This window comes from Lactuca serriola, chromosome 4 (assembly GCF_051521515.1).
Source record: "Lactuca serriola cultivar US96UC23 chromosome 4, Lser_US96UC23_V15, whole genome shotgun sequence".
In the NCBI taxonomy this organism is placed as follows: domain Eukaryota; kingdom Viridiplantae; phylum Streptophyta; class Magnoliopsida; order Asterales; family Asteraceae; genus Lactuca; species Lactuca serriola.
Genome location: NC_136411.1, coordinates 375,783,859 through 375,811,515, shown reverse-complemented (window position 1 = coordinate 375,811,515; position 27,657 = coordinate 375,783,859). Strand labels below are relative to the sequence as shown.

Below are 27,657 nucleotides of genomic sequence, written 5' to 3'. Positions count from 1 at the left end.
CGCCCCATGAAAATCCGGCGCACCACTGCCCCGAAAGTCCTTGAAGGACAGCGTGCGAGATCCCGACCGGCCAGATGCCATGTCGCTCCTGAATGTCCGGAGGCGATCCTCCATCAACTCCAATATCCCTTCCTTGATCGACCCGAAGATGATCGGGGTCGACTCAAGGATGCCTCTGGTGATCTCAGACGCGATGAACTCGCGTAGCCCCTCATCTACTGGCTCGGAACCTAATCCCGAACCCGATCCCTCTCCTGTACTGCCTACTGCTGGCCTCGATCGTAGTACCACCATTCTGAAATACAAAAGAAATAACAACTGTTAGCGATACTGATACCTCTGGAGGGATCACACCTACTATAAGTTCCCCGGTCTTATCTTGGCATTCCTCAATTCGGGTACGGATCCTCTGTTTTCAGTAGTACGGGCCCATACTACCTTCCACATCTATCCGTACCTTCTCCAAGGACTGCCTTGACTCCACCAGGTCCCTTTCACTACCGCTGATCTCTGCTACTCTTATCCTAGGCTTACTCTAGGAAACCTCTGACTCCACCCAACCCAGTCCTCAGTTGCTGAAGGCCTCTTGGTGGCGCCAATTAGCTATTACCTGAATACAATCACGTGTGACGAGGCTCGGATAATCCTTCGAGTAAGAGACTCATCCCTACCACGGTTAGGACTCAAACAAAAGCTACGCAATAGGGTCAAATCCAACACTCTAAGATTATTCAACCCTTATCACATGTGACTTTAACGTATTCACCTAACAGCTAACTCCCATCACTTCAAAGCCCACATAGCACAAAGCAAACAACATTTGGACATAACGAAAACAATCTCAATCAACTCTATCCTCGTAGGGAAAAACTGAACTAGCATACAATGCTAAACTCGCACTATCAGGCATAACCTATACAAGCCATCCTACTGCTGTCTACTCAATTCTAGCATGCAACCTTTCACACACTGAAGCACATAAAGCAGGCACATAAGGCATCACTCCTAGATCCTTAGTCCTATTCTAGCATGCTGTTCTACTAAAACTGATAAGCATAACATAAGCTTGTATGGGTACTTTGGGGAATACTTACTTGAGCTTGGCCGGTCGCGCACATCACACACTTCGTTCTTTCTTAGAACCCTTTACAAGCTTTTTAGAAAACATTTTCTTTTTCCAAAATCTTTTAATCCCTCAATTTGAGTTCAAAAACCCCCAAAGGTGTGTTCGAATCCCTCAAACCAGGGCTCTGATACCAACTTCTAACATCCCAAAAATACGAGCCAAAAATTTCGTTTTTAAAACATGTACTTAGCAAAACATTTAGGAATAAATCATTCAATGATCATTTCATTTCACAAAAGATGTTGCACGATGGAAAACATTGTCATAATCATAAAAGTGTCAGAGTACAATTTCCCAGGAAAATATCAGAATGCAGAATACAAGCAGGTGTGTGATGTACCGCTACCGCGTCAGCTCCTTCCCCTTCAAAGAAGAGGTACCTGAAACCAAAACTGAAAACTATAAGGACGAAGCTTAGTGAGTTCCCCCAATATACCACATACCATACAATCACATATCGTACATACTGTCGGGCAATTCTGGGGTGCCCGACCTACCCGGTACGACCATTCTGGGGTGCCGACCTACCCATGTCAAGCCATTCTGGGGTGCTGACCTACTCGTCGGTCCTAACAACCGACCCTCGGGGACTATTCCCCTCCTACTACCACTATCACATATAACATACCATACCAGCATATATCATATCATCACATACTGTCAGACATATCTGGGGTGTCTGACCTACCCTTCGGTCCTAACAACCGAACTCTACTACTATCACATATAACATATCATGCCAGCGTATAACATATCAGGTAGTAGCAAACCTAGATGATATCACAAAGACAATCATCCAACATACAACTCCTACAGGTGGGCCGGCATTGTGGCCAGAGACCCACCGGTACTGGAAGGTAACTCACCTCGAAATAGCTGCTGATCTGTGTGGGAAATGACTGCCCGCTGCTGTTGCCGCTCCGGAAATCCTCCGGCTATAATTCCCACAAAATACTCACTCAAATACTGCTAACCAATTTCAGGGTAAATTGACCATTTACCCTTAACAAATCAAGAGTCAAATCACAGTCGACTGCCAGTTGACCAGACTCACCGAGTTGGCTTGCCAACTCACCGAGTCCCTATCCTCTTTGTCTGACCATGAGCCCGTCTCTACTCATCGAGTTAGGCATTGACTCGACGGGTTTTTCCTTCTATCCAAAGGCCAATAGTCCTTCATCCTACTCGCCGAGTTGTATGAACAACTCGCCATGTTCATCTTCATCCGAAGAACACTCTACGCTGTGACTCGCCGAGTTGTTCTTGAGACAAGAAGATTGCCTTGAACTCGCCGAGTCATGGCATTGACTCGCCGAGTGACTTCATGAGTGAGTCTGGCTTCCGAGCCACTGAGTCACACCCAATGACTCACTACTCCCAACCCGCAAATGCGAAAAGGGGGAAACTCGGGGACTCGCGACTCGACTCGCTGAGTCGGCCACATGCAAAAACTACACACGCGATTCTTCTTGGATCCAGCTCGTGTCATTCATAGATCTCGGTTTCTAGTGCATGAATAACACGTAAAGTTTCCAACTTTACGTGTAAATATTCACCAATAAAGGTTTTAGGGCTCAAAATGCACCAAAAGAGTATATCTAGGGCTTTCATGCAATATGGCTCCATAAAGACAATAGATCTAAGCTCCTGGAGCTCAATCTCACCTAGATCTAGAGGCTAACCATTTATTACAACCCACAAAGCACAAACAAACTTGGGGAAAGGCTCAAGAAGAACTTCCATGGAGCTAAAAGGGACTATAAGCATGAAAACAAAGGAGAAATCGAGTTATACCTTAAGGAAAACACTAAGATAGCTGAAAGATGCATGGCCTCCTCCTCTTCTTCTTGATCTACTCTCCTTCCCATTCCAAATCTTCAAGAAAACACACCAAATGCTTCAAACTCACAAGGAACAAGGCTTGAACCAGGTATAGAACTCTGAGGGTGAATGGGGGCGAGCTTGGGGCGGAAAAAGGGGTTTAAATAGGGTGCAAACCCTTGAAATTTAGGGTTTCATCAAACAGCTGTGACTCGCCGAGTCCAGAATATGGACTCGCCGAGTCGCCAACTTAAACGTGTTCCGGATCCCGTCCCTACTCGGCGAGTCGGACCTACGACTCGCCAAGTCCAAGGCTTAAAAGAAAAAAACTATGATAAATTTTACGTACCAGTAACCAGGTGCTACACCTAGACTTTAAGGGGCTTAAGGGGAGCTAGAGAGAGAGTTTAGAGAGAGAAAGTGGAAGAGGAAAGGTGTGAGAATGAATGGAACCCGACACATCTATTTATAGTGTGAAATCCTGATTGACTCGCCGAGTAGGAGGACCTACTCATCGAGTTGGGGCATGTGGTGGCCTGCTGGTGGTGCCACGTGTCCAATTCTGGTGGTGCCACGTCACCCCCTATCGCGTATTAGCCTTCAAACTTAGAAAAATCATAACTCTCGCATACAAGCTCCATTTTTTACGTTGTTTTTTTCAACGCGTAGGTAAAATCAAGATCTACAACTTTCATTTAGACTCCGTTGGCTAATTCTCGACCAATCTTAAATTTAACAGTAGGAGGCGTTTAGACTATTAAATGACCGCGAAGAATTCGTAACTCCTTCATACAGAATCCGTTTTCGTCTATCTTTTTACTATTGAGTTCCTTTTAATGAGATCTTCAACTCTCATTTAGGTCGCATAAGCCAAAAACTGCTCGAACTATAATTCGAGTTTCGGGTCATGCACTGCTAAGCCGAATCATAGAAAAATCATAACTTCCTCATACGATGTCAGATTTGGGTGTTCTTTTTATGGATTTTCTCGGTTTAACGTATACTACAACTTTCGTTTAGATCACTAAGGCTAAAAAGTCATCTATCTTAAATTCACTATTTACGTCTCCAGGTGTCGTGCCGGTTTTGCCGTAAAACTTCGACGAGCCATAACTTCTTCGTTATAACTCGGATTTAGGCGTTCTTTATATGTATGGAAACCTTGTGAAATATTCTACAACTTGGTTAATATTATTTATTCTAAATAATCTTTTGTTGAAAAGATGTTTTCGACCCCTATTGCCTCTAAATTGACTAGCCCAGATCTGTGGGCGTTACAATTCTCACCCCCTCAGGATGATTACGTCCCGAAATCATCAACGAAACAGGGCAGTATAATGACTCCATACGTTATCTCTTCATCCTAGGTAATAACTGTAACTTCTATGTTGCTTCGAACGAGTATCTAACTCTTGGACTCCTTGACTGCAGGCGGTGCTCGGTCTTGCACCTGCTCGTTAGACTTTCAATCATGAACTTCGTGTCACAACCTCATTCTTTATCAGAGACTCCTTCTTCTTCTTAACAAACTTAGGATAAGTTAATCTGATTACTACAATTGATCGATGTGTCATATTCTAATGACCTATCATCGTATATAGCAATGCTTAGACTCAGGTCTCTTAGAGTCAAATTCCGGAATGGAATATGCCTTCCTTCATGGTCTAATGTGATAGAATCACATTTTAACATGTAGCATTTCTAGCTACCAACTTCTGTAACAACGAGCGTGATACTTCTATTGATCGCTTTGATTTCAATCGTTTGGTTTAAGTCGGACGTTACATCAAACTTGGTTCTCTGAACCATGTAACCTACTCATCGTAATCGGACTCAATGTGATATGACGACTACGGTCGGGATAACAACAATCTTCTTAGTCATTACCTTAACAATGGTAACGACATACTTGAATAAAATGAAATCAATTACTAGCTTCTTGGTAACCTTGTGACCTTCCCTGATCCAAGTGTGAGTCATGTGCTTCCGGTAGTATAGGCATCTACTACCATTCACACCTACTCATACTCATCCCACGTATTGCTCGCAGTTCTCCAAGTCACCATACAAGAAAATCACATAACAGTTTAACACATCAGATAACAAAACGAGGGCTCTATTATTTCTCGAAATTATTACATAAGTGTTCAAGTTCGCCCTAGACTATGCCTTTAATAGGCTACATAATACGATACTATGGCTACTACATAACTTGATCTTCGGATATGAAGTCCTCATCCTTGATTCCTCGCATGTTTTTCTGCTTTGTCGGGGATCATGTGGAATGCCCTTGGTTTTGGCGGTGCATTTGGTCTTGCTGCTACGTTTTTCTTTGGACAGTCCTTTGAAATATGCCCATTACTTCCACATTCGTAGCTCTTCTTGCTATCGAATGTACAATCTCTAGAATAGTGACCGGTCCTATCACACTTATAGCATGTCACTTTTCCATCGCATCTTCCGAAGTGCTTCTTCTTGCACTTCTCACACCACTTGGCTCCATTCCTTCGGTCGTCCAGGTTAGACTTCGAGAACTTTCCCTTATTATCAGGTCTTGAGGATCCTTCAAACTTCCTCTTTTCACCAACTTCAGCTTTCTCCAGACCCTTTTCCCTTATTTGGGTCACAACATTCTTGGCTGCCCAGATGGCGGCTTTCAAAGTGGTTGCTTGTTTGACCATTGGACCAAAGTCCGCTGGTAATCCATTGGCAAACCTGTTGACCTCGGAAAGTTCCGTTGGAACTAGGTAAGGATCAAGCTTCATCTTCTCCGTAAAACGTGCAGCGTACTCGGTGACACTCATTTTTCCTTTCTTTAGGTTCTGAAACTCGTTGATGATCTCTAGTAGATCCTGCTCAGAGCAGTACTGCATTTTCAGTTGCTTTAGGAAATCTTCCTAAGGCATCTTGCTTGCTTCTCCTTTGGGCATCGTATCTGCCAATAGCTTCCGCCAGCTCAAAACTCCGGTCTTTAGTTGTCTGACCGCAAAGACGGTTTTCTGTTTGTTGCTACAGTTGCAACTCTCAAACACCATCTCCATCTCGGAGATCCAGTCCATAATTTCCACAGGCTTCGGGCTCCCTGAGAGACTTGGTGGTCTTGCACTTAAGAAATTCTTGTACATTCGCCCATCCTTTTCGTTTCTCCTCTCCGGGCCATCCCTTCGTTCACCTTGAGTCCCTAGTTGACTCACTTGGCGGCTGTAGTTCCCTTCCTCAGATTGCTCGGGAATTGGCTCAGTCGGCTCAGCATGTATGGTAGGTTCGTCCCTATTTTCGTGGAACATCTGTCTCATTTCTTCCCTTTGTTCAGCTAGCATAGCCCGAATCATGGCTTGAACTCCAGCCATGATGATTGGCTCGGGTACATCTTCTACTATGACAGGTATTTGTTTAATCACCGGGGGTTGATTCCTATTCTCATTTGCATTCACGTTTCTGCTACGGGTCCTTGCCATCTTGATCTATACACCGAACAAGGCGAATCTAGATCTTTATTAAGGATTGACGTTTAAATCATCCTTATCACTCCGAAACATTTACATGCTAGTTCTAATATCGTAGTCGTACGTTTAGAATCCTAAACACATAAGGTTTCCAGATCCGGTCGGCAACAGACCATAGATCCGAATAAATAACAGCATATTAGGCATAAAGCATTTAGCACATAAAAGCATTTTAGGCGTAATTCCTAAAATAAGCTAGTGCTCACACCTCACAATCATCGCTTAGCATTCTAAGTTTAAGTCTAGAAATAAATCCATATTCCTAGCTAGTTCGCTTAAACTAATGCTCTGATACCAACTGTGACATCCCCATTTTCTCGGCCAGAAAAGACCAATTTTATTTATGCCTTATAAAAATCAAAGTACTTCTTTTCATAAAAATGTTGCGGAATTTGTTTCTAGAAAAATACGATAAATACGTTATCAAAACATTTTCGAAGAAACGTATTTTATTCATTTAAAAACGTTTAGGATGTCATCGTCAATACAGGAACATAAGCATAAACGGAACTTACATTTATTTACACTAGTGATCTACATCTCTTTAATCTCTCAGTGTAATGTCACTTCATATCAACACCTGTGATATAAATAAACTGAGTGGGTCAGGTTGGGAAACCTTGTGAGTACATAGGGTTTTCAACCCACAACAATATAATTATTATGCTCAATCGTCAAACAATTAACCCAATTACCCATCCCCATTATCTTCTTTATTCCTAAGTACCCTCCCTAAGGATTTATCCTAAGGGTCCTCTCCTACATCATATTTTACCTCTCATCTTCTTACATCACATTTCCTTATATGTTTGTTCCTAAGGACTTTCCCTAAGGATCATCGCCTACATCGCGTAGACAGTGTTGATTTAGGGATTACTCCCTCAATACGTGCCCACCAAGGGTTAGGGTATCATCGCATGAATGCGTAGTTACAACATCGCCTGAACTCATAATTCATAGTAAGGGGGTTAGAGTATCATCGCATGAATACGTAGTTATAACATCGCCTGAACTCGTAATTCATCACCTACAGGTTATGAGCCTGCTGGTGTTTCCATGGGGTTGTCTATAATAGTCTGTGGTCACCAACTATACTCTGGTAGATGACTACATCTCCAAATTGTCGGACAAGGTTGTAGTATCCTACATCACCGATTCATCATCACTTATCTATCCTCACCTAATTATCATCACTTATCTCTCATTATTTTATTTCATCACACACCAACTATTTCATCTACCCATGTTTCATCCCAACATATTAGTAGATATAAATATATAGTTTAAATCATTTAAAACATGTATAAAATCATTCATCCAGCATAGACAACAAGTATTCAGATAATATGCACACCTAGCACGTAATTTATGTAAAATACTTCATATCTATGTGTAAGATGAAAGGGACCATGCACTCACTTGATAAGGTGGTGATTCGGCACTCGGACAGCACTTCGTTACTCTTAAAACAATTATCCCTTGATGAAACCTAGTATCATTACCACTAGAGTTTAGTCTAACGCTTGACGAGACTAATTTAATAGTCTAGCTTTTATTACTATTATATAAGCGTTAAACAATACTTATATAACCCATAATAATAGCTCAAATACTCCTTATAAGGTCCTAATAACAATACTATATTGAAACATAAGCTATACTAAAGATAGGATATGTACAACTCACTTACAATGGGTTTTCTCGAAAACCGGTCTTCGCTGGAGAAGCGTTCCCAAGCCGAAAGGCTCTTTTCTCGGGACTCTAGGAGCCTTGGGGCTTCCTTCGGGTGCTAGGGGGTTTACCTAGACTTTAGGGGGCTTAAGGGGAGCTAGAGAGAGTTTAGAGAGAGAAAGTGGAAGAGGAAAGGTGTGAGAATGAATGGAACCCGACACGTCTATTTATAGTGTGAAATCCTGATTGACTCACCAATTAGCAGGACCTACTCATCGATTTGGGGCATGCGGTGGCCTTCTGGTGGTGCCGCGTGTCCAATTCTGGTGGTACCACGTCACCCCTATCGTGTATCAGCCTTCAAACTTAGAAAAATCATAAATCTCGCATACGAGCTCCGTTTTCGACGTTCTTTGTTTCAACGCGTAGGTAAAATCAAGATCTACAACTTTCATTTAGACTCTGTCGGCTAATTCTCGACCGATCTTAAATTTAATAGTAGGAGGCGTTTAGACTGTTAAATGATCACGAAGAATCCGTAACCCCTTCATACGGACTCCATTTTCATCTATATTTTTACCTTTGAGTTCCTTTTAGTGAGATCTTCAAATCTCATTTAGGTCGCGTAAGCCAAAAACCGCTCGAACTAAAATTCAAGTTTCGGGCCGTGCACTGCTATGCCGAATCTTAGAAAAATCATAACATCCTCATACGAAGTCAGATTTGGGCATTCTTTTTATGGATTTTCTCGGTTTAACGTATAATAAAACTTTGGTTTAGATCACTACGGATAAAAAGTCCTCTATCTTAAATTCACTATTTACGTCTCCCGGTGTCGTGCTGGTTTTGCCGTAAAACTTCGACGGGCCATAACTTCTTCGTTATAACTCGGATTTCGGCGTTCTTTATATGTATGGAAACCTTGTGACATATTCTACAACTTGGTTAAGATTATTTATTCTAAATAATCTTTTGTCGAAAAGTCGTTTTCGACCCCTATTGCCTCTAAATTGACTAGCCCGAATCTGCGGGCGTTACATTGTGGTACCCCTTACTCTTATGACGAGGAAGGGCGTGGATTTCCGCTAGAGACTGGATCAGTAGAATGCATTCGAGACATTGATGCGAAAGTTGTGTGATGCCCTAGTGTTGACCTTCCCTGGGGATATTAAGGATTTTGTGGTATTTTATGATGCATCCATCATTAGTTTGGGTACAGTGCTTATGCAGCGTGGGAGAGTTATTGCTTATTCTTATCGGCAGCTGAAACCATACGAGGTTCACTATCCGACTTATGACTATGAGTTGGGAGTAGTGGTGTTCGCTCTCAAGATTTGGTGGCATTATCTATATAGGGTTCTGTGTACTATCTACACAGATCACAAGAGTCTGAGGTGACTCACGGATCAGTTGAATCTGAAAATGAGGCGGCGCATGTGGCTTGACGTAGTCACAGATTATAAGTGCAAGATTTTGTATCATCCCAGGAAAGCCATTGTGGTGGCTGATGCTTTGAGTCGCAAGATGGCTAATTCTGCTATTGGGGGCCTATGTATGAGGATTTCGATTGATTCACCATTGTTGGATTTGATTACGGAGGCTCAGGGAATGGGAGTCAAGAAGGAAAATTGGAAGCAGGAGAGACTCAGGGGTGATATTGACAGTTTTGCTACTCATAATCATGGATTATTAACCCAATATGGACGAGTTTGGGTGTCAGATTTTGGAGGGGCCAAGCAGGTTGTGCTAAAGGAGGTGAACAAGGCTAGATTTTTTATACAACCTTGAGCCACCAATATGTATTGGGATTTAAGACTTAGTTATTGGAGGTCGTGCATGAAGACAGATATAGCTTGGTATGTTAATATGTGCTTGACGTATCGGATGGTCAAAGCGGAGCACCAGAGGCTACATGGCAAGTTGCAGCCATTGGAGGTTCCCATGTGAAAATGGGAACATATTACTATGGATTTCATCACTAAGTTACCATAGACGGCTAATGGCCATGACACAATTTGGGTGATAGTGGATCGGTTGACCAAGAGTGCCCATTTCTCAGCTATCTGGGAGAGCTCATCGGCCGAGAAATTGGCCGATTTATATGTGTACTAGATTGTTGCTCGACATGGTATTCCAATCCCCATTGTATCTAATCAATATGTTAGGTTCACATTTCGTTGCTGGCAGAAGTTTCACGAGGAACTGGGTGTAAGGTTGCATCTTAACACTACTTATCATCTGCAAACGGATGGTCATAGTGAACGTACCATTCAGACACTTAAGGACATGCTGAGAGCTTGTGTCATTGATTTTGGTGGGAGTTGGGACTCCTACCCTCCCTTAGTTGACTTTTCATACAACAATAACTACCACTCTAGTATCGGTGCGTCACCTTTCAAACTCCTCTATGGGAGGAAGTGTCACACCACAGTGTGTTGGGGAGAGGTTGGTCATAGATTCATGGGAAGGAATGAGGTAGTCCTTCAGATGATAGAGCTCATCCAGCAGATCAGGTAAAGACTTTAGACAGCTCAGAGTTGGCAGAAGAGTTATACCGACAAGTGTCGATCCGAGTTGGAGTTTCAGGTCGGGGACATGGTCTTATTAAAGGTATCACACTGGAAGGGTGTAATACGCTTTAGGGAGAGGGGAAAGTTGGGTTCCCGGTATATTGGGCCATTTCGAGTGATAGCCAGGGTTGGCAAGGTAGCGTACAGATTGGATTTTCCTGAGGAGCTTAGTGAGATCCACGACACCTTCTATGTGTCTCAGCTTCAGAAGTTTGTGGATGATGATTTGATGGTGGTTCATTTGGACGATGTTCAAGTTGATGATCTCCTGAATTACATTGAGATGCCCATGACGATCTTGGATCGGTAGAAAAGGCTCTACGAAACAAGGTGGTGACTTTGGTCAAGGTTTAGTGGTGGCATCGGAAGGGTACCGAATGTACTTGGGAACTCGAGTCTGAGATGTGGGAGCATTATCCGGAGTTGTTCACAGAAGCGGAGTTCGACGACGAAGTCTAGATCAAGTGGGGGAGAATTATAACATTCCGATGATGATGTATTTTCAATTTTAACCCTAAGTATGAATATTAATTTCATTTTAGCCCTTATGCAAGGAAAATGTTGCAAAATGGGCCATAATGGAATTTTTGAAAATTTAGGGACGAGATAACGTACGTTGGGCATACGTTCCTAATCCACAAACCCTAATTTTTAGGGTTTAGACCCTATATAAACATCATTCATTCTTTAATGCTCACTCCCTCACCAACCTCCAACCCTCATTTCGTCCATTGCAATCCTAATCTCTTGTATGTGTTCATTTGAGCTTGAAAGTATGTGTTTTTGGTGCCTTTGAAGCACGGAGAAGAGAGAAGCACCAACTTGGAAGATCAATACCACATAGATCAAGGAACACCTTACCTCCAAGCTTCATTTTAAGGTATAAAGTTCTAAACTTGATGATCATATCACTAGATCTTGTTTATGTTAAAATTTTATACTTATTAGCCCCATATTCTTAGTTCTTTTGGGTATGAGCTACCCTAGACCAAATGAGTTGTTCTTATGGATGTTTTAGGGTAGTTTGAGTGATAAAAAATGTGATCTTGGACCTTCCTTTCACTCTATGCAAGTGTTGAGGCATCTTGGGCATTTACTAGCCATGCAACACCATAAAGTTGGAAACTTTATGGTGAAGGACGTTAGTTTAGGGCCAGATATGCGAAAAGGGCAAAAAAAGGTTAAATGAATAAGCTTTTAATAGAAGGATCACTCGAAGGCTTCGTATGTTGGGCATACAGATTGGTACGCTGAGTGTACTAGGTCAACCTTGCGATTCCGGTCAAGGGCTGAGTACACCCCGCGTTCAGGCTGGGTATGCCCAACGTACTTAGTTGTGTTGACCAAAGTTTGGCTTTTCACTTTTTGAGTTTGACCAAGGTTGACTAAAGGGTATTTTTGGTAATTTGAGTGGTATTTGAGATTTGTCATTATTTTGGTGTTTAGGTGACCAGTTGAGCTGTCATTCGGAGTTGTTTTTTGTAAGAGATCTTTTCAAAATGAGATGTGAATTTTCCTCACTGTACTTGCATTTCGTAGGCACCAAGGCCGACCCATTGGTTTGATAACCTATTTCATACTATTTGTTGAGATGCTGAGAATGAGGTACCCCTATATGACTATATGATAACTGCTAATAGATGTTAGACTGGTAGACCTATAGGACTACCTGTGATTACTTGTTGTATGATTATCTGTTTGTTAAGTATGCTTGTTGTATATTATATGTCGACATGTTATATAGGTTGAGACTACTGCTTTGTGCTGTCAGTCAACAGATCGGGGCATTCAAATCCAGAGGCTATGGGCCGGGGCATTCCAACCGGGAGGTTGTAAGCCAGGGTAATTCAACCGGGAGGTTGCAGACCCAGTATGTGGTATGCAGGGCAATCCAATCGGGAGGTTGTAGGCCAGGTTAATCCAACTGGGAGGTTGTAGACCCAACATGCTAAATCTATGTATATTATATGTTGTGTGATGGTGCTTTTGGGGAACTCACTAAGCTTTGGCTTACAATTTCAATTTATTGTTTCAAGTACTTCAGAGGATCGTGGGAAAGAGAAGGCCTGATCGTGCACATCTTCCTATTTTTATAATATTGATTTTTGGGACACTCTAATATGACTTTACTCTTGAAACAATGGTCTTTTTGTAAACAATTATGGATATTGGTTGTTATTGGAAAATTTTAAATTTCTATGATTTTTGGAGTGTTACAACAACATAGAGCATCATGTTACGCCATGTAGAAGGATGTTATGGCATCATTAGGGATGTTGTGCCATGCATAAAGAAGTTGTGCCATTCTGAGGGATGTTACGCGAAAAGATAGCATGATGTGCCATCATGTATGAAGTTGCGCCAATATGATGTTGAGCCAAGGTGATGCTAAGCCAAGGAGATATTAAGCCAAGTGGAGATGTTGAGTCAAGGAGATGTTGAGCCATGAAGATGTTGTTGCACCATGAAGGAGATGTTACACTATCATGGACCATCTTGGTAAATGATGCGTCATCTTGATTACTTTGATGTGCCATGTTGATCCACGTATGCTTAGAAGATGATTATTCTCAAGAAATACACCTTGTTGTACCACCATGTTGGATGTTGGACCATTAGTGTTCATGATGCGCCACATGTGCATGATGATTCTCTATTATGGTCAAGGGTGTCCATCATGTGTGTTGTTGATGCTTATGGGTTATATGACAAGGAAGAATATTCCAGAAGATGCTGCATAGCGGAATATGATTAGTTGTCACCATTTATGGGCCTATTGCCCAATGGGCTTGGCCTATTAGGGTTTTAAGTTTGATCCCTCAAGCATAAATAGACTCATATCCCATCATTTTAAATTACTAGATTTTTGTAAGAGCTCAAAGCGAGATACAATTTTGAGTTCTTATAATAGTTCTAGAAAATTAATAAAACCATCTCTCTTGTTCGTCCGTGGACGTACGCCACCTTGACCGAACCACATTAAATATTGTGTTCTATTGATTTACGTTTTTCAGAAGTTTTGTGAGTTCATCAAAGTTTGGTTTTTTTTTTTTTTTTTTTTTTTTGAAATGCTTAACTTGTTTTGTTGTCAGGCAACACTATGTTACTCCTTTGTACCTGCTTGTCTTCTCCTTTCACTTTTGAGTCCATGATCAGTTGAGTTTATTGTCTTTTTCTCAGGGTCTGATGTGTACTATTGGTTCTAGGAGAAAAGTTGGGTGAAACTCGTCGTGTCATCAATCAAGCGCAAGGTACTTTATTAGATGTTGTTGGAAAGATATGGGATTGTACGATGTTTTGTACATGTTAATAAGAACTTCAAACCGAATAGTACTTATTTATGGTTTAGGTTGGGCTTTAAAACTCTTAATATTTTTGTAGGCCTAACGAGAATCAATTTAAGAAAAAAAAAATTCTTAGTAAGGTATTGCTAATATGTTGCTATTGTTTCTTGTTTTTTTATTCCAGTGCAACCAGATTTTATAGTCATTCTTTATGGGAAACTTATTTATATAAGTATACTAACCTTGTTTTTGTGTTGAGATGCTTTGCTTTCATCATTATTGTCATAGAATTGAGACACATGTCTACAGCCTTGTGTGTTGCATAGTTTGCATGAATGTGTGTATTTGGGTATTTTGGCGTTCTGTGTAAGACTTATATCTACTTAAGCTACCATTAAACTTAATAATGATGACAAGAGTTTCACGGTTACTCAAGTTACCATTTCAACTAACGGATAATGAATTTATAGATATACAATCATTCTCTTTATTAACAAAAATAATGGATTTATAACTAATGGTGATTAACTTTAATGTGTTTAGTAGTTACTAATGATTCATTATTTGTGATAACAATCAAAAAGTACAAAATAAGTAGCAATGTTCACTCCACCTAGATTGTGTAAGGGCACATTGTTGGTGTTGTTGTATGCTAAAAAAACTCTATTATTTAAAATCAACAAATTATATGAATAACTTTATAAAATACTTTACAAAGATAAAAGTAATTATTTAGTTTTATAAAAAGCTTTTAAAATGACTAGTAATTGAAGATAATTTATAACTGATAATATCTTGTTTAATAAAGTTGAATGAAAAATAATCTTAAAAAAAATGCTCTTACAAAGGATTACTTCATTTTGTGCATTTATAAAAATATTTTAAAGATATGGCATGTTCTCTGAAAAGTAAAGTGGGAAAGTGACAAGTGAGTTAGTTTTGGGGCTTATGGGCAAATTTGGAAACACATAGATACTTGTACCCAAGCTATACGATAACGTGGGTCCCTTACGTACAACTTCACAATCGATCTATTTCTTATTTTCATTTGTTTACTTCTTGCTAAAAATCATAATTTATGGTGACGTTACCTAATAATCGTATATGTTTCTTTCTTAATTCATTTAAATTTAATTTTAGTCTTTCTACATACTTTACAAAAGTTTTTCCAAAATATAAAGTGAGCCCAGACTAAAACGAGTAATATCGAAACCTAATGGTGTGCATGTTGCATTTTTTTATTTGGGTAGACTCTAATTACAAAACCAATTTTGACTATGCATTAATCATTATAGAAACTTTAATTTTGAATAATGTATTTATATAGAGGTTTGTTTGATAGTTGTTGATTGAGTTAGATTCAATTGAAAAAATGTCTAACTAGGTCATACACAACTTTGAATCTGATCGAATAAGACAAATATAATAAGAGTTTGAACGAGAATCATTATATTTCAAAGTGTGATATCAAGTAATATGAATATAATCGAGTTAGACACAATCTCTTTTTAGTCTCAATAAAAAACATACCAAACAACCCATGAACCCACAGACCACAGTTTTATTGCATATTATTTTTAACGGGTCATAGAAATAAATAAATTTAACTAAAAGGAAAAGGATCCCAACTAGTATTTTAAATCCATATGACATGTTAATACTCTTTTTTTAGTTTCAAATTATAATTACAACAATATAATTTTACAATCGTTTTAACTACTAATTATTTATAAACAAATTCAAACAAAAAGCGTTCACTATCAACCTAATTAACTTGCTTGACCCATACTAAAATATATATGTTTTGAACCATTTTGAATATTTTAGCTATATATGTTATTAATTTTTACACTATTACAAAATTTAAAATATATACATACATATCGACTCAAAAGACATATTTATCCCTGAGTGAGTAACTCATAAATTTATAACCTCAAACCAGATATTCATGGTTAAAATGTGAAAGCAAATTATGGCATAATGTAAGCTGAAATTATGAATCAACTTCCCAAAGTAGTGCTTTATGAGCAAAGCAAAGAAATCGTAAAGCAAAAGAAAAGAAAAAGAAGAAAAAAATTCCTTCCTTTCAAATTTCAATCAATAGAGTCTAGGGGCAAATTAGTCATTTCTCACTTGATCCCAATCCATGCACTGTTGCGAAGTTGGTTTCTACAGCACTTCTTCTCTTGGTATAAATACAAACATAATTCAATCTTCTTATTGCACACAAAAACAAAGCGAAAATAGAAAAAAAGAAAACAAGAAAAAAAAAACTTCAAACTCAAAATGACACCACCAACAAACACCACCACCTACGCCGTGTCGGCCACTTCAGCCGCCACCGGATTCCGGTGGAGCTCTCCAATACCATACCTGTTCGGAGGTTTGGCTTTGATGCTAATCCTAATAGCGTGTGCATTGATCATCTTAGTGTGCTCTTACAAGAGACCATATTCTTCTTCAAACTCATCGGAAAACGTCACCGGTGATCAGGAAAAGACATCCACGCCGGAGTTTCGTATGGAGTTGTCGCCGGAAATGGAGCCGAAAATCGTCATAGTCATGCCCGGAGATATTAACCCCACCTACCTTTTAAAGCCTGCTCCACCCGCCGGCGTCTATGATCATCTTGATCAAGTTTGAGTTTTTTTTTAGCTTTTCTAAAATATTCGATTTACATTATTTTTATTTTTCCTTCTCTTTCTCCCTTCAAATTTTGCTCCAATTGATGCCGGAGGCTATAATTTTGATAGAACAACGAATGTATAATAGAGGTTTTGCGTAGTGTAATTCATTTTCACAGTTGCAATTAATTTAAAACGATAAAAAAAAAATTACGACTGTATAGTTGGTGTGTTTGACAACAAAGCTTCTATCTTTTAACTTGTAACAAAAAAATGTCGATTAAAAAAAAAAAACATAAATTGAAAGTATGATCTTTTAACATTTACTTGAAACAAAAAGCTTAAAATTTAAAAATAATTTCATATTTTAAGAAAAATCTTTTCGGTTTTTTAATCAATTTCTATGATTGTTCTATTTTAAATAATTGTCTTTTTACACAATTTTACACATTTGAAATTTTTATAATTATTATTGATAGAACAAATAGTAAAAAACTATATTTTTCAACTATTAGTCTATCTAATACCAACTAGTTTTACCAAATAAGCCTTAATTTTATGAATAAGTTTAGCAATTATGAAATGTTTAATTAACAATCACTATTGATTTCAAAAAAAATTGCAACACAAGACAGGTAACTTAAAACGTTTTTATAACGATATACCATTAAAATAAAAGCATAATTTATTATCCATCTACGAGCTTAACCCTTTATTATATTCCAATATTTGTTTCAGGAAACATGAAAGTATTTGTTCACAAAACTAATTCGAGAAAGGTGTAACGTTTTGGTTCTAGCAAGTAGCCATGTAGCAACACGTAACTTTGTAATTTTAGTCGAACATATGCGTAATGGTATGATGTAACCTTACTTGTATAAACACCTCATCATCATGTAGTTTCTGTGATATTTTAAAATTATTTCTTTATATTGTTTTTAACTAATATATATATATATATATATATATATATATATATATATATATATATATATATATATATATATATATATCTATCAATTTTACAGTTGATCCAATTTTACTGATGAAATAAAGGTATAAATACTAAAATACAAAAAATAAAAACATATTTTCTCTTCTTAGTTATTATATAACTTTATTTTCTTATTTTCTCTTTGAAATACGTTTTAACATTATCTATAGGCTAAATACATAAATGTATAACATTTCTCTTGCAATACAAAATACAATGTTCTAATAAAAAAATATGTTTAGTTTTTTTATTTGGCTATAGATAAACTTCATAACTTCATAAGGTTGTCAAAAAAGCATGGTGGCGATTTGGCAACCTAGCACAACGTGCATATCAACCCACCTCTAACATTTTGAGGTGGAGCCACAATGTGTGACAATATGTGGTTTCACTCAACGAATCGTTTGGCGGTTAGTTCGTTTATTTATTAAATGAATGAACATGAACACAAAATTTCGTTTTGTTTAGTTAAACGAACGAATATAAACAATGATTTCGTTCGTTTATTTATATTTGTGAAATTTCATTTATGTTGTTTGATTACGTTTATTTATGTTCATTTGTTTACGTTTATTTATGTTCATTTTTTTTATTATATTACAATATATTATATGGTTGTTTATGTTTGTCTACGTTTCAGTTTTGTTTTTTATATCTCCGTTTGTATATGTTCGTTTAACATGTTCACAAATATAAACAAACGAATATGAACAAGTTAATTTGTTAAATAAACGAATATAAACAAGAAAACATGTTCGTCTATCCGTTTGTGTTGTTCGGGTAACTTAAACAAACGAACATGAACAAATCCTTGTTCGTATTCGTTTGCATGTCATACAGATTCGATGGCCTAAAAGTAAGAAAAACTTATAACGGACTCACTAATTTTTATTTATTTATTTATTGTTTTATTATTTATACAAATTAATTATTTATAATTAGTTAAAAGCTAATGAGACCTACATAATGATTACATATGTTTTCTGAAAAAAGCGTATGAACTTTGTAAGTTTACAAGCTCCTCCAAAAAACTTATTTTATATTTCTAAAAGTTTAATGGTTTGAAAAAACTCCTAAAAGCACTTCTAGACTATAGGGTATAGTAAAGAGTCATCTTTTCTTTTTTAAATGTTACAGTCAGTTTTTTTTTTAATTTTTTTTATTAATGTTTACTCACCAAAAAAGACAAGAAATTGATATATTTTGTTATCTTAATTTTTTATTTAAAAAAATCTTTTATATAAATATTACTCATTTTGTAAGGAATTAGAAACCATGAATTTTAATATTTTTTATAATTTTTTTTAGTATATATATATATATATATATATATATATATATATATATATATATATATATATATATATATATAATTTAACAACAATTAAAAACATTAGTTTTTTAAAGATAACCAATCACACCAAAAGAGAGGTTTCCCTCACATTAGTTTTTATAATTCTAAAAGTTTAATGGTGAAATAACTTCCAAAAACACTTCTATTATAGATATTTAAAATACACGGGTTGCTCATTTAATTTTCTTTGTAAACCGTATAGATTTTATTGATAAACGAAAAGGAAAACATGAATTGGGTGTTCTATTATTGCCCATGACCTTTTCTTTTTCCGGGCCCCTAAGCATATGTGTGATGACATAATAAAATGTACTTTTTTCTTTTATCTTTATAATAAATATTGGCTATTATGTTCTTTTAGTTTCAAAGTTTCATTCTTAGAAAAAAAACACGGTAAAATCCTTATATTTTATGTTTTTATGTAGAAAAAGTCATTAACCATTGTTGTTAATGTTTTTCTTCATTATAAAAAACACAAATAAAATAACGTTTGGCTATAATAAAATCAAATTTCCGATATCCATTGTTTACCTATTGAACTCGGTGGCATGTTACAATTACACATATTTATAGACATGAGATAATTGTGTAGTGGTTGATAAATGAAATTGTATGCTTTAGCACATTCAAAATATTATTAGTGTTTTATGATTAATCTCTGATTTCGACCGTGAGACGAGTTGACATGAACAGTTTGGATTTTTCGATTTACCATATATATATATATATATATATATATATATATATATATATATATATATATATAGACACACACAGAAAGAGAGAAGTTCAACAACAAACTATTTATACAGGAGCGAACCAACCACCCAAGAAATCCATTGCTTTTTATGATGAATTTTTTTGTTCCCTGCAATTAAAGGAAGGAACCAACAGATTAATTACTAAATCGTTATTCGATTACAGAGATTAAGAACTTTTAATTTGAATTAAAAAATTTTAAAAAAAATCTTATACATTTCGTTAATGCATTGCATTCTTTAAAAAAAAGGATCTAAAACACGATATTATGTTTTTTTTTTGTTTTCTCAAGTAGGATAATATTGATGCCAACAAAATTAATCGTAAGATTCAAAGACTAGTCGATCCTGAAGATTTTGAAGAAGGAGACCTGAAAATGGATTTAGAATCTCTTTTTCGTTGGCGTAACTCATAGTATAGAACTCCTGTGTGTGTTTATCTCCTTGGTGCACAGGTTCATGGTATGTTTGGTATGCACGTGCATATCCTTTAAAATAAAAATCTAGTGTAAGTAAAGTAAAAAATAAAAAATTATTACTCTACACCATGTGCAGACAATAGAATAATATGCCATTATTGGTTTTGCCCTATTATGGGATTGAGTATGCTTAAAAGTAATGAGTTTTGAGCATAACAACAATTCATATGTGTATATAAAACCTTATTGCTTTGGATCTAGGTTTTCTGTAATTGAACATGCAAAATTAAGCATAAAAAGAGAAACCCTAGGTAGTGTCTACAATTTTTTGAAATTTATATAAAACTAGGGTTTAGTTACATACCTTGATTGTTATAATGTAATAACAATGATTCCCTTGTAGATCTTAAAGTTTGAGAACTTAGTGTCACAAGTGTAACACCTCTGATGGCCTACAAACTATAATAACTCACAAAAAAATATATATATGTAATATATATAATCTGATTATATCAATCTAAAAGAAAGAGGATTAGTTCACAATTAATGGGTTAATTATATACAAATTATGAGGCTTAATGATCAAAACCGTCACCTTGATTAGGCTAGTTAAATACGAGCAAATAAAAGGGTTTCGCCGGTTATAGACTTAGGCATTATATAAAGCTTGAGAAATCAAGTGAAAACCCACTGGAATTGTGAAAAGAGACGAAGAATCAAGGGAGAAATCGGGTGTGGAGGTTGTTGAAGATTTTCAGAGTTTTCTAGGAATTAAGGTATGTATATTCGATTTAAGCGTGATTAAGTTGCTTGATTAGGTTTGTCTGATTCGATTATGTCTTTTGGTTCCATACCACGTTTTGTTTTGGGCCACTAGTGATGCAACTGATAAAAAAATTGAAATGTTAATTCTTGAAAATAAAAAATAAATATTGCTTACCTGTATGATTACTGAAAATTGCTTATGGGTATATTTTCGTATGATGTGGGGACGATTAGAAGTGATTTTTACATATTTATTTGTCATTATATTGAGTTAAGTCAAAGCTTCAGTTTCCTTTAAAAATGGCAGCTGAGAAATAAGTTACGGGTAAAGAAGAGAATATGTCGGACTATTCGTTATTGAATGGTTGGACATAATACTTTATTTAAAAAAATAATATAATGCAAGTACAAAGGGTAACTAGTCAAAGTCTTGTGGCAAGTTCACGGTATGATTTACCTTTTTGAAACTACATTTTACATATTCGACCTCTTTGGTTTTTATGACTTGCTGGTTTCTTTTTATAAGATACGAATTTAACAACTTCTTTGGTTTTAGTCCATACAATTTTTACATTTTGCTATGGATCTTTTCATTATGAAACATACAGCCGTTTTTTTTAAACACCTTATAAATATTAGAGGTACCATTGTAGGCTGAAATACATTATTTAATTGATTATTTCATTGATTTTCTTTTATTAATGCTAAAGGTGAAACTTTGTCATTTAATTATATTGGTATAATTAAAAAGGAAAAATATATTTTTCAAAAGGTTATTATGAATGTCACGATTAACGTCATTAAGTATTAACCACTATGTTGGCCGAATGAAACACGAGGATATCGGAACCAAAATGACCGCATAGAGTGTTATGTAGAAGGGAGCCTTAGAAATATGTTGGTTAAATGTAGGGAGCATGCAGTGTGACAAGCTTTGGTTAAGACCTAAAGCCAACAAGGTGAGTTTCGTGTGAATTTTGTGGTTGTTTGCATGAAAAGTTGATTCTAAATTATTTGTATTTATATGTTACTGTTGTTATTGCTATGAATATTTGTGTGAAATTTTGTGAATTATTTCATATAAAAGGGTGAAAGTGGTGGGTGACATATAGGGAACAGGTGTATTTACACGGTCTTATTATTAGTCGTCGTACGGGGTGTTAGTACGCGGCGGAGAGCTTACGCTCTGTTTATCTAGCCGTAAGCATATTTGTTGTGCCCGGCGGAGGGACTCGTTCGCTGGAAGTGACAGTAGTTCCCTAATGTGTCACCAAGGGTGGAAAGAAATGAAAAGATTTATATTGATAAATTGTTGCATTATTTAATTTTATTGACGTCAATATGCATGAAAACCACGAACTCACTAGGCCCTAGGCTTACCCATTAGAATTTTTAAATGCACGCAACCCAGGAAATAACGTAGCAAGTGGCAGTGGGAATGGAAAGGATAAAGTTCAGACTTGAAGAAGGCGACAAGTTTTGAGGAAGACGTAGCGCACCAAGTGTTTAATTAAATTTCTATTTGCTTCCGCTATTATTATTATTATTAATAATTACGTTAGTATTTAAATCTTGAATTTTGGAAGTTTTGGGACTATGTTAAGTTATTTTGGTATTTGAAATTTGGGGCGTTACAAGTTGGTATCAGAGCGTGGTTTAAGCAGATTAGTCGTTGTTTAAACGCCTAAGCTTAAACGGGAGGAGCGGTACATCGCCTAATCTGGAATGCGTATCGTTTGTAGGTACGATGGATCATGGAAAGGCAATCGTCGATGGTGGGGTGTCAGTTGAGGGTACTAGTGGGTTACTTCCCCACGAGAAGTTGAAGGCCGAGTTAGAGCTCTCTGACTCGGAAGGCAATCTGGAACCAACGACCCCACTCAGCCTCTCTGAACGGGATGAAGAAGACGAGTATGTGGAATCCGAGGTGGAGCCCAAAGAAGATCCTGAGGAGGAGCCCGAAGAAGATCCTGAGGAGGAGCCCGAAGAAGACCCCGAGGAGGAATTCGAGGGAAATCACGTGGAGTACCATGCGGAGCAAAGATACGAAACGTTCCATATGCCTTATGTGGAGTACATGCCAACTAGTCCTGGTACCTACTGGGAGCGACTTTATAAAGATGAAATGCCACAGGCACAGCTCGAGATTCACAGTTTGAAAAGAAAGATTGAAGAGATAGATGAACATAGGTCAAGGCTCGTACAGGAGAACCAAATAAGGGTTGATGCTGCTATGAAAAGTAAACGCAAGATACGAAGGTTGGAACAGGAGGTGTCAGAGCTAAGGAAACTGACTATCACTAAGTTGTGGGAAGGGTTTGTGGCTTGGGCAAAACAAGCCAAGGCCACAACTTACGGATTCCTAGATAAGGTGGTTGGAAGAGAACCACCTCAGGCCGAGGTGTTGGTCATTCAAAGTGGTCCCGGAGATCGAAAAGCTAAAAAGATAAGGAAGTACTTGAAGGAGGGAAAGAGAATATTGAAATATGATGACATCGTTTTTAAAAATTAGAAAGTAGGAGTGCAATGATTTGTCTTTTTTTTTTTTTATTATTTCTCTTGGTTGTTGGCTTGAGTGACTTGATGTGAACAAGACGTATGCCTATTTTTGAAGTTTTAATAATTTGGAATAAAATTTATGTTTGTTATACTTATTGTGTTATAAACATAAATATGTAGTTGATATGTCTTCACGAAGGTCTGGGAGGTTCACTAGGGTCACTCCGGAGGAAGAGCGTATCCCAATTGGAGCTTATGTTAGAGCACTAGGAGATGTTCCAGAAACCCCACTGAACCCGAACGCTAGTCGTGGACGGGGCCAAGGAAGAGGTAGGGGTGGAGGAAGAGGCCGAGGTGCTGTTACAGCACCGATACATGTACAATCGGCCCATGGTAGCTCTGGATCCCACCGCGGTCGAGGTCGAGGTCGTGGAAGGGGTCGTGCGGCAAACACGATCACTAGAGAGGAGTTGGCTGATGAGATTGCTCGAGCAATTCGAGACACCTTACCAGTTGTAATTGCTCAGGCACGAGAAGCAATAATGGGTGAGTATGAAGGTAACTTGGGTGGAGGTGAAGAGGACTACGATTACAGTACACCAAATATGAGTCGTGAACCAAGTATTGCACAACCCACAAGGCATCATGGCAACCACGATCGGTGAGGTTATAGTTACAAGACGTTCAGGAACTGCAAGCCACCCATTTTTAACGGAGAGATTGATCCCATTTTGTCATCAACATGGATCATGGAGATTGAGGGAACATTCGATACTAGCAAGTGTGCGGATGAGGACAAGGTGATTTATGCTGCGACAATGCTAAAAGGGGAGGCAATACATTGGTGGGGCATGGTGAAGGAGGTTAGGGGGCGTGAGGCAGCCAAGAATATGTCATGGGATGAGTTCCTAAGAATTTTTAAAGAAAAGTTTTGCCCTCGTATAGCGGTTAAACAGTTGGAGGAGGAATTTTTAAGGTTGGAGCAGGGGAATATGACTGTGAGGGAGTACACCACAAAGTTCACGGAGAAGGCTAGGTTTGCCGAATTTTACGTATCTAGGGAAGAAAGAAGGGTGGAACGCTATATTTGGGGATTGAGAACAGCTATCCGTGAATTTGTGCAAATTCAGAAACCGGGTACTTTCCAGTCTGCTGTTGATGCTGCAGAAGGTCGCGAACGTGAGAAGAATCGTCAAGGTGAAGACAAGGCTTTGGGGAAAAGAAAATGGGAGGGTACAAATAATGATTCGAAGAAAGGCAAGACTTCAGGGCAAGAACGTAAGGTTGATCAAAGCTCTGGAGTAAAGCAATGTCCGAAATGTAACCGTTATCATAAGGGGGAGCGTAACATGAATCAGAAAGTTTGCTACAAGTGTGGTAAGCCAGGGCACATAGCTACAGAATGTAAGACAGGAAGGGTATGTTACGGGTGTGGTTCCCCTAACCACATTAAGTCGGAATGTCCCCAGGGTAAAGGTAACAACAATCAAGGCAGGATAAACAGACAATCGGTCGATGGATAAAAAGGCTGACACTGGTAGACCAAAAGCTAGAGCTTTTCGCATGACGGCTCAGGAGGCTCAGGAGACCCTGGATGTGGTGACAGGTACTTTCCTAGTAAACTCAATTCATGCTAGGGTGTTATTTGATTCTGGTGCAAATAGATCTTTTGTGTCTTCTACTTTTTGCAAAAACCTGGGTAGAAATGCAAAGACTCTAGAACATGCCTTAGAAATTGAAACTGCTGACGATCATTGGGTAGTAGTAAGAGAGGAATATGATGATTGCTCTATCAAAATCGAAGGTAGTGTGCTACCATTAAAATTATTACCTATAGCCCTAGGTGATTTTGATATTGTTATAGGGATGGATTGGTTGTCGAAAAACCAAGCGATTATAGATTGTGAAAATAGGATTGTTCAAGTTTGGGTGCCAGAAAAAGGAATGGTAAAAATTTACGGTGATCGGCGAATTAAGGACTCTATTATGATATCAGTGACTAAGGCAACTCGTTATCTAAAGAAAGGGTGTCAAAGTTATTGGGCATATGTTCTCGATTCCAAGAAGGACAAGCCTGGAATAACACATATACCAGTTGTACGCGAGTTCCAAGATGTGTTCCCTGATGACCTAACTAGCTTGCCACCGGATAGGCAAGTGGAGTTTCGAATCGATCTTACCCCAGGAGTAGCACCGATAGCTCGTGCGCCCTATCGGTTAGCACCAACCGAAATGAAGGAGTTGATGACTCAGTTGCAAGATTTGCTCGACAAGGGTTTTATTCGGCCCAGTACCTCACCGTGGGGTGCACCAGTACTATTCGTCAAGAAGAAGGATGGGACAATGCGAATGTGCATTGACTATAGGGAGTTAAACAAGGTGACTATAAAGAACCGATATCCATTACCGAGAATTGATGACCTATTCGATCAACTCCAGGGGGCAAGTTACTTCTCAAAGATCGATTTACGGTCGGGGTATCACCAGCTGAAAGTCAGAGAAGAAGATGTGTCGAAGACAGCCTTTCGAACTAGGTATGGTCATTACGAGTTTTTAGTAATGCCATTTGGTTTGACCAATGCACCAGCTGCATTCATGGATCTGATGAACCAGGTGTGCAAGCCATACCTAGACAAGTTTGTAATCGTCTTTATCGATGACATATTGATATACTCTAAAAGTAAGGCAGACCATGAGCAACATCTGCGGCTAACACTTAGTTTATTGAGGAAAGAAAAATTATTTGCCAAATTTTCGAAGTGCGAGTTTTGGCTTCGGGAAGTCCAGTTTTTGGGACATGTTGTAAACGAACAAGGTATCAAGGTGGACCCAGCAAAGATTGAGGCGATTGAAAAGTGGGAACCACCAAGGACCCCATTAGAAGTTCGAAGTTTTCTTGGGTTGGCAGGATACTATAGACGGTTTATACAAGACTTCTCGCGCATAGCTGCACCGCTAACTACCCTGACAAGGAAAAATGTGAAGTTCGAATGGAAGCCAGAGCAAGATAATGCCTTTAACGTCTTAAAGGAAAAGCTTAGCAGTGCACCAGTATTATCTTTACCAGAAGGCAATGATGGCTTTGTTGTTTATAGTGATGCATCCAAGTTAGGTTTGGGGTGTGTTTTGATGCAAAACGGTAAGGTGATTGCTTATGCCTCACGATAATTAAAGGTTCACGAGCGTAAATACCCAACACATGATATGGAGTTGGCTGCAGTAGTGTTCGCTTTAAAGATTTGGAGACACTATTTGTATGGGACAAGGTGTCAGATCTTCACTGATCACAAGAGTTTGAAATACTTGTTCGATCAGAAAGATCTGAACATGAGACAGCAACGGTGGATGGAACTATTAAAAGATTACGATTGTGAGATATTATATCATCCGGGGAAGGCAAATGTGGTAGCTGATGCACTAAGTCGTAAGGAAAGAAGAGAACCACCTAAGATTCGAATGATGAAGATTAGCATAACCACCAGCTTACTAGATGATTTGAGAAAGAATCAAGAGGAGGCCTCGAAGGAAGAGAAATGGAAAAGTGAAAGGGTGGCGGGAGTAATACAATCATTGGAAAAGGATAGTCGTGGCTTGAAGTGTTTCCAAGGAAGGGTTTGGGTACCACGAGTGGGTGAAGTGCGTAACTTACTTCTCAAGGAAGCGCACATGTCAAAGTACTCAATCCATCCGGGAACAAACAAGATGTATCAAGACTTACGAAAATCTTACTGGTGGCCTGGTATGAAAAAGGATATAGCCTATTTTGTTGAAAGGTGTTTGACGTGCTTGAAGGTGAAGGCTGAACACCAAAGGCCATACGGTCAGTTACAGTCAATGGAGATTCCAATGTGGAAATGGGATCACATCACAATGGACTTTGTGACTAAGTTACCAAAGACACCAAAAGGTTATGACGCGATTTGGGTAGTTGTGGATAGATTAACCAAATCGGCACACTTCCTTCCGATTAAGGAGACGTACCCGTTAGAAAGGCTAGCTAAATTATACGTTGACGAGATAGTGAAACTGCATGGAGTTCCATTATCTATTATTTCGGATCGGGATAGTCGTTTTACGTCGACATTTTGGGGTAGCTTCCAACGAGAAATGGGTACTCGAGTAAAATTGAGCACGACATACCACCCGCAAACAGATGGACAAAGTGAACGGACAATACAGACCTTGGAAGACATGTTAAGGTCTTGTGTTATTGATTTTGGAGGGTCGTGGGAAACTCATTTGCCGTTAATAGAGTTTTCTTAC

General features: G+C 38.1%; 2 protein-coding genes across 2 annotated transcripts; both read left to right on the top strand.

The window, feature by feature from the left end:
• Nucleotides 1–16,191: 16,191 nt before the first annotated feature.
• LOC145097740 (protein GLUTAMINE DUMPER 6-like) lies at nucleotides 16,192–17,535 on the top strand. The gene is made up of 2 exons (XM_079035383.1): nucleotides 16,192–16,618; nucleotides 17,344–17,535. Exons 1-2 carry the CDS (start codon nucleotides 16,268–16,270, stop codon nucleotides 17,350–17,352), a joined length of 360 nt encoding a protein of 119 aa, XP_078891509.1. The 5' UTR covers nucleotides 16,192–16,267; the 3' UTR covers nucleotides 17,353–17,535.
• A 6,608-nt stretch (nucleotides 17,536–24,143) lies between these two features.
• Nucleotides 24,144–24,917, top strand: LOC145099786 (uncharacterized). Its single transcript, XM_079037292.1, has one exon. The coding sequence runs from the start codon at nucleotides 24,144–24,146 to the stop codon at nucleotides 24,915–24,917; it is 774 nt and encodes a 257-aa protein (XP_078893418.1).
• Nucleotides 24,918–27,657: the final 2,740 nt, after the last annotated feature.

What these genes read in the sequence shown, in the direction of transcription:
- LOC145097740 (XM_079035383.1), top strand. Translation starts at nt 16,268, where the DNA reads ATGACACCACCAACAAACACCACCACCTACGCCGTGTCGGCCACTTCA.
- LOC145099786 (XM_079037292.1), top strand. Translation starts at nt 24,144, where the DNA reads ATGGAGATTGAGGGAACATTCGATACTAGCAAGTGTGCGGATGAGGAC.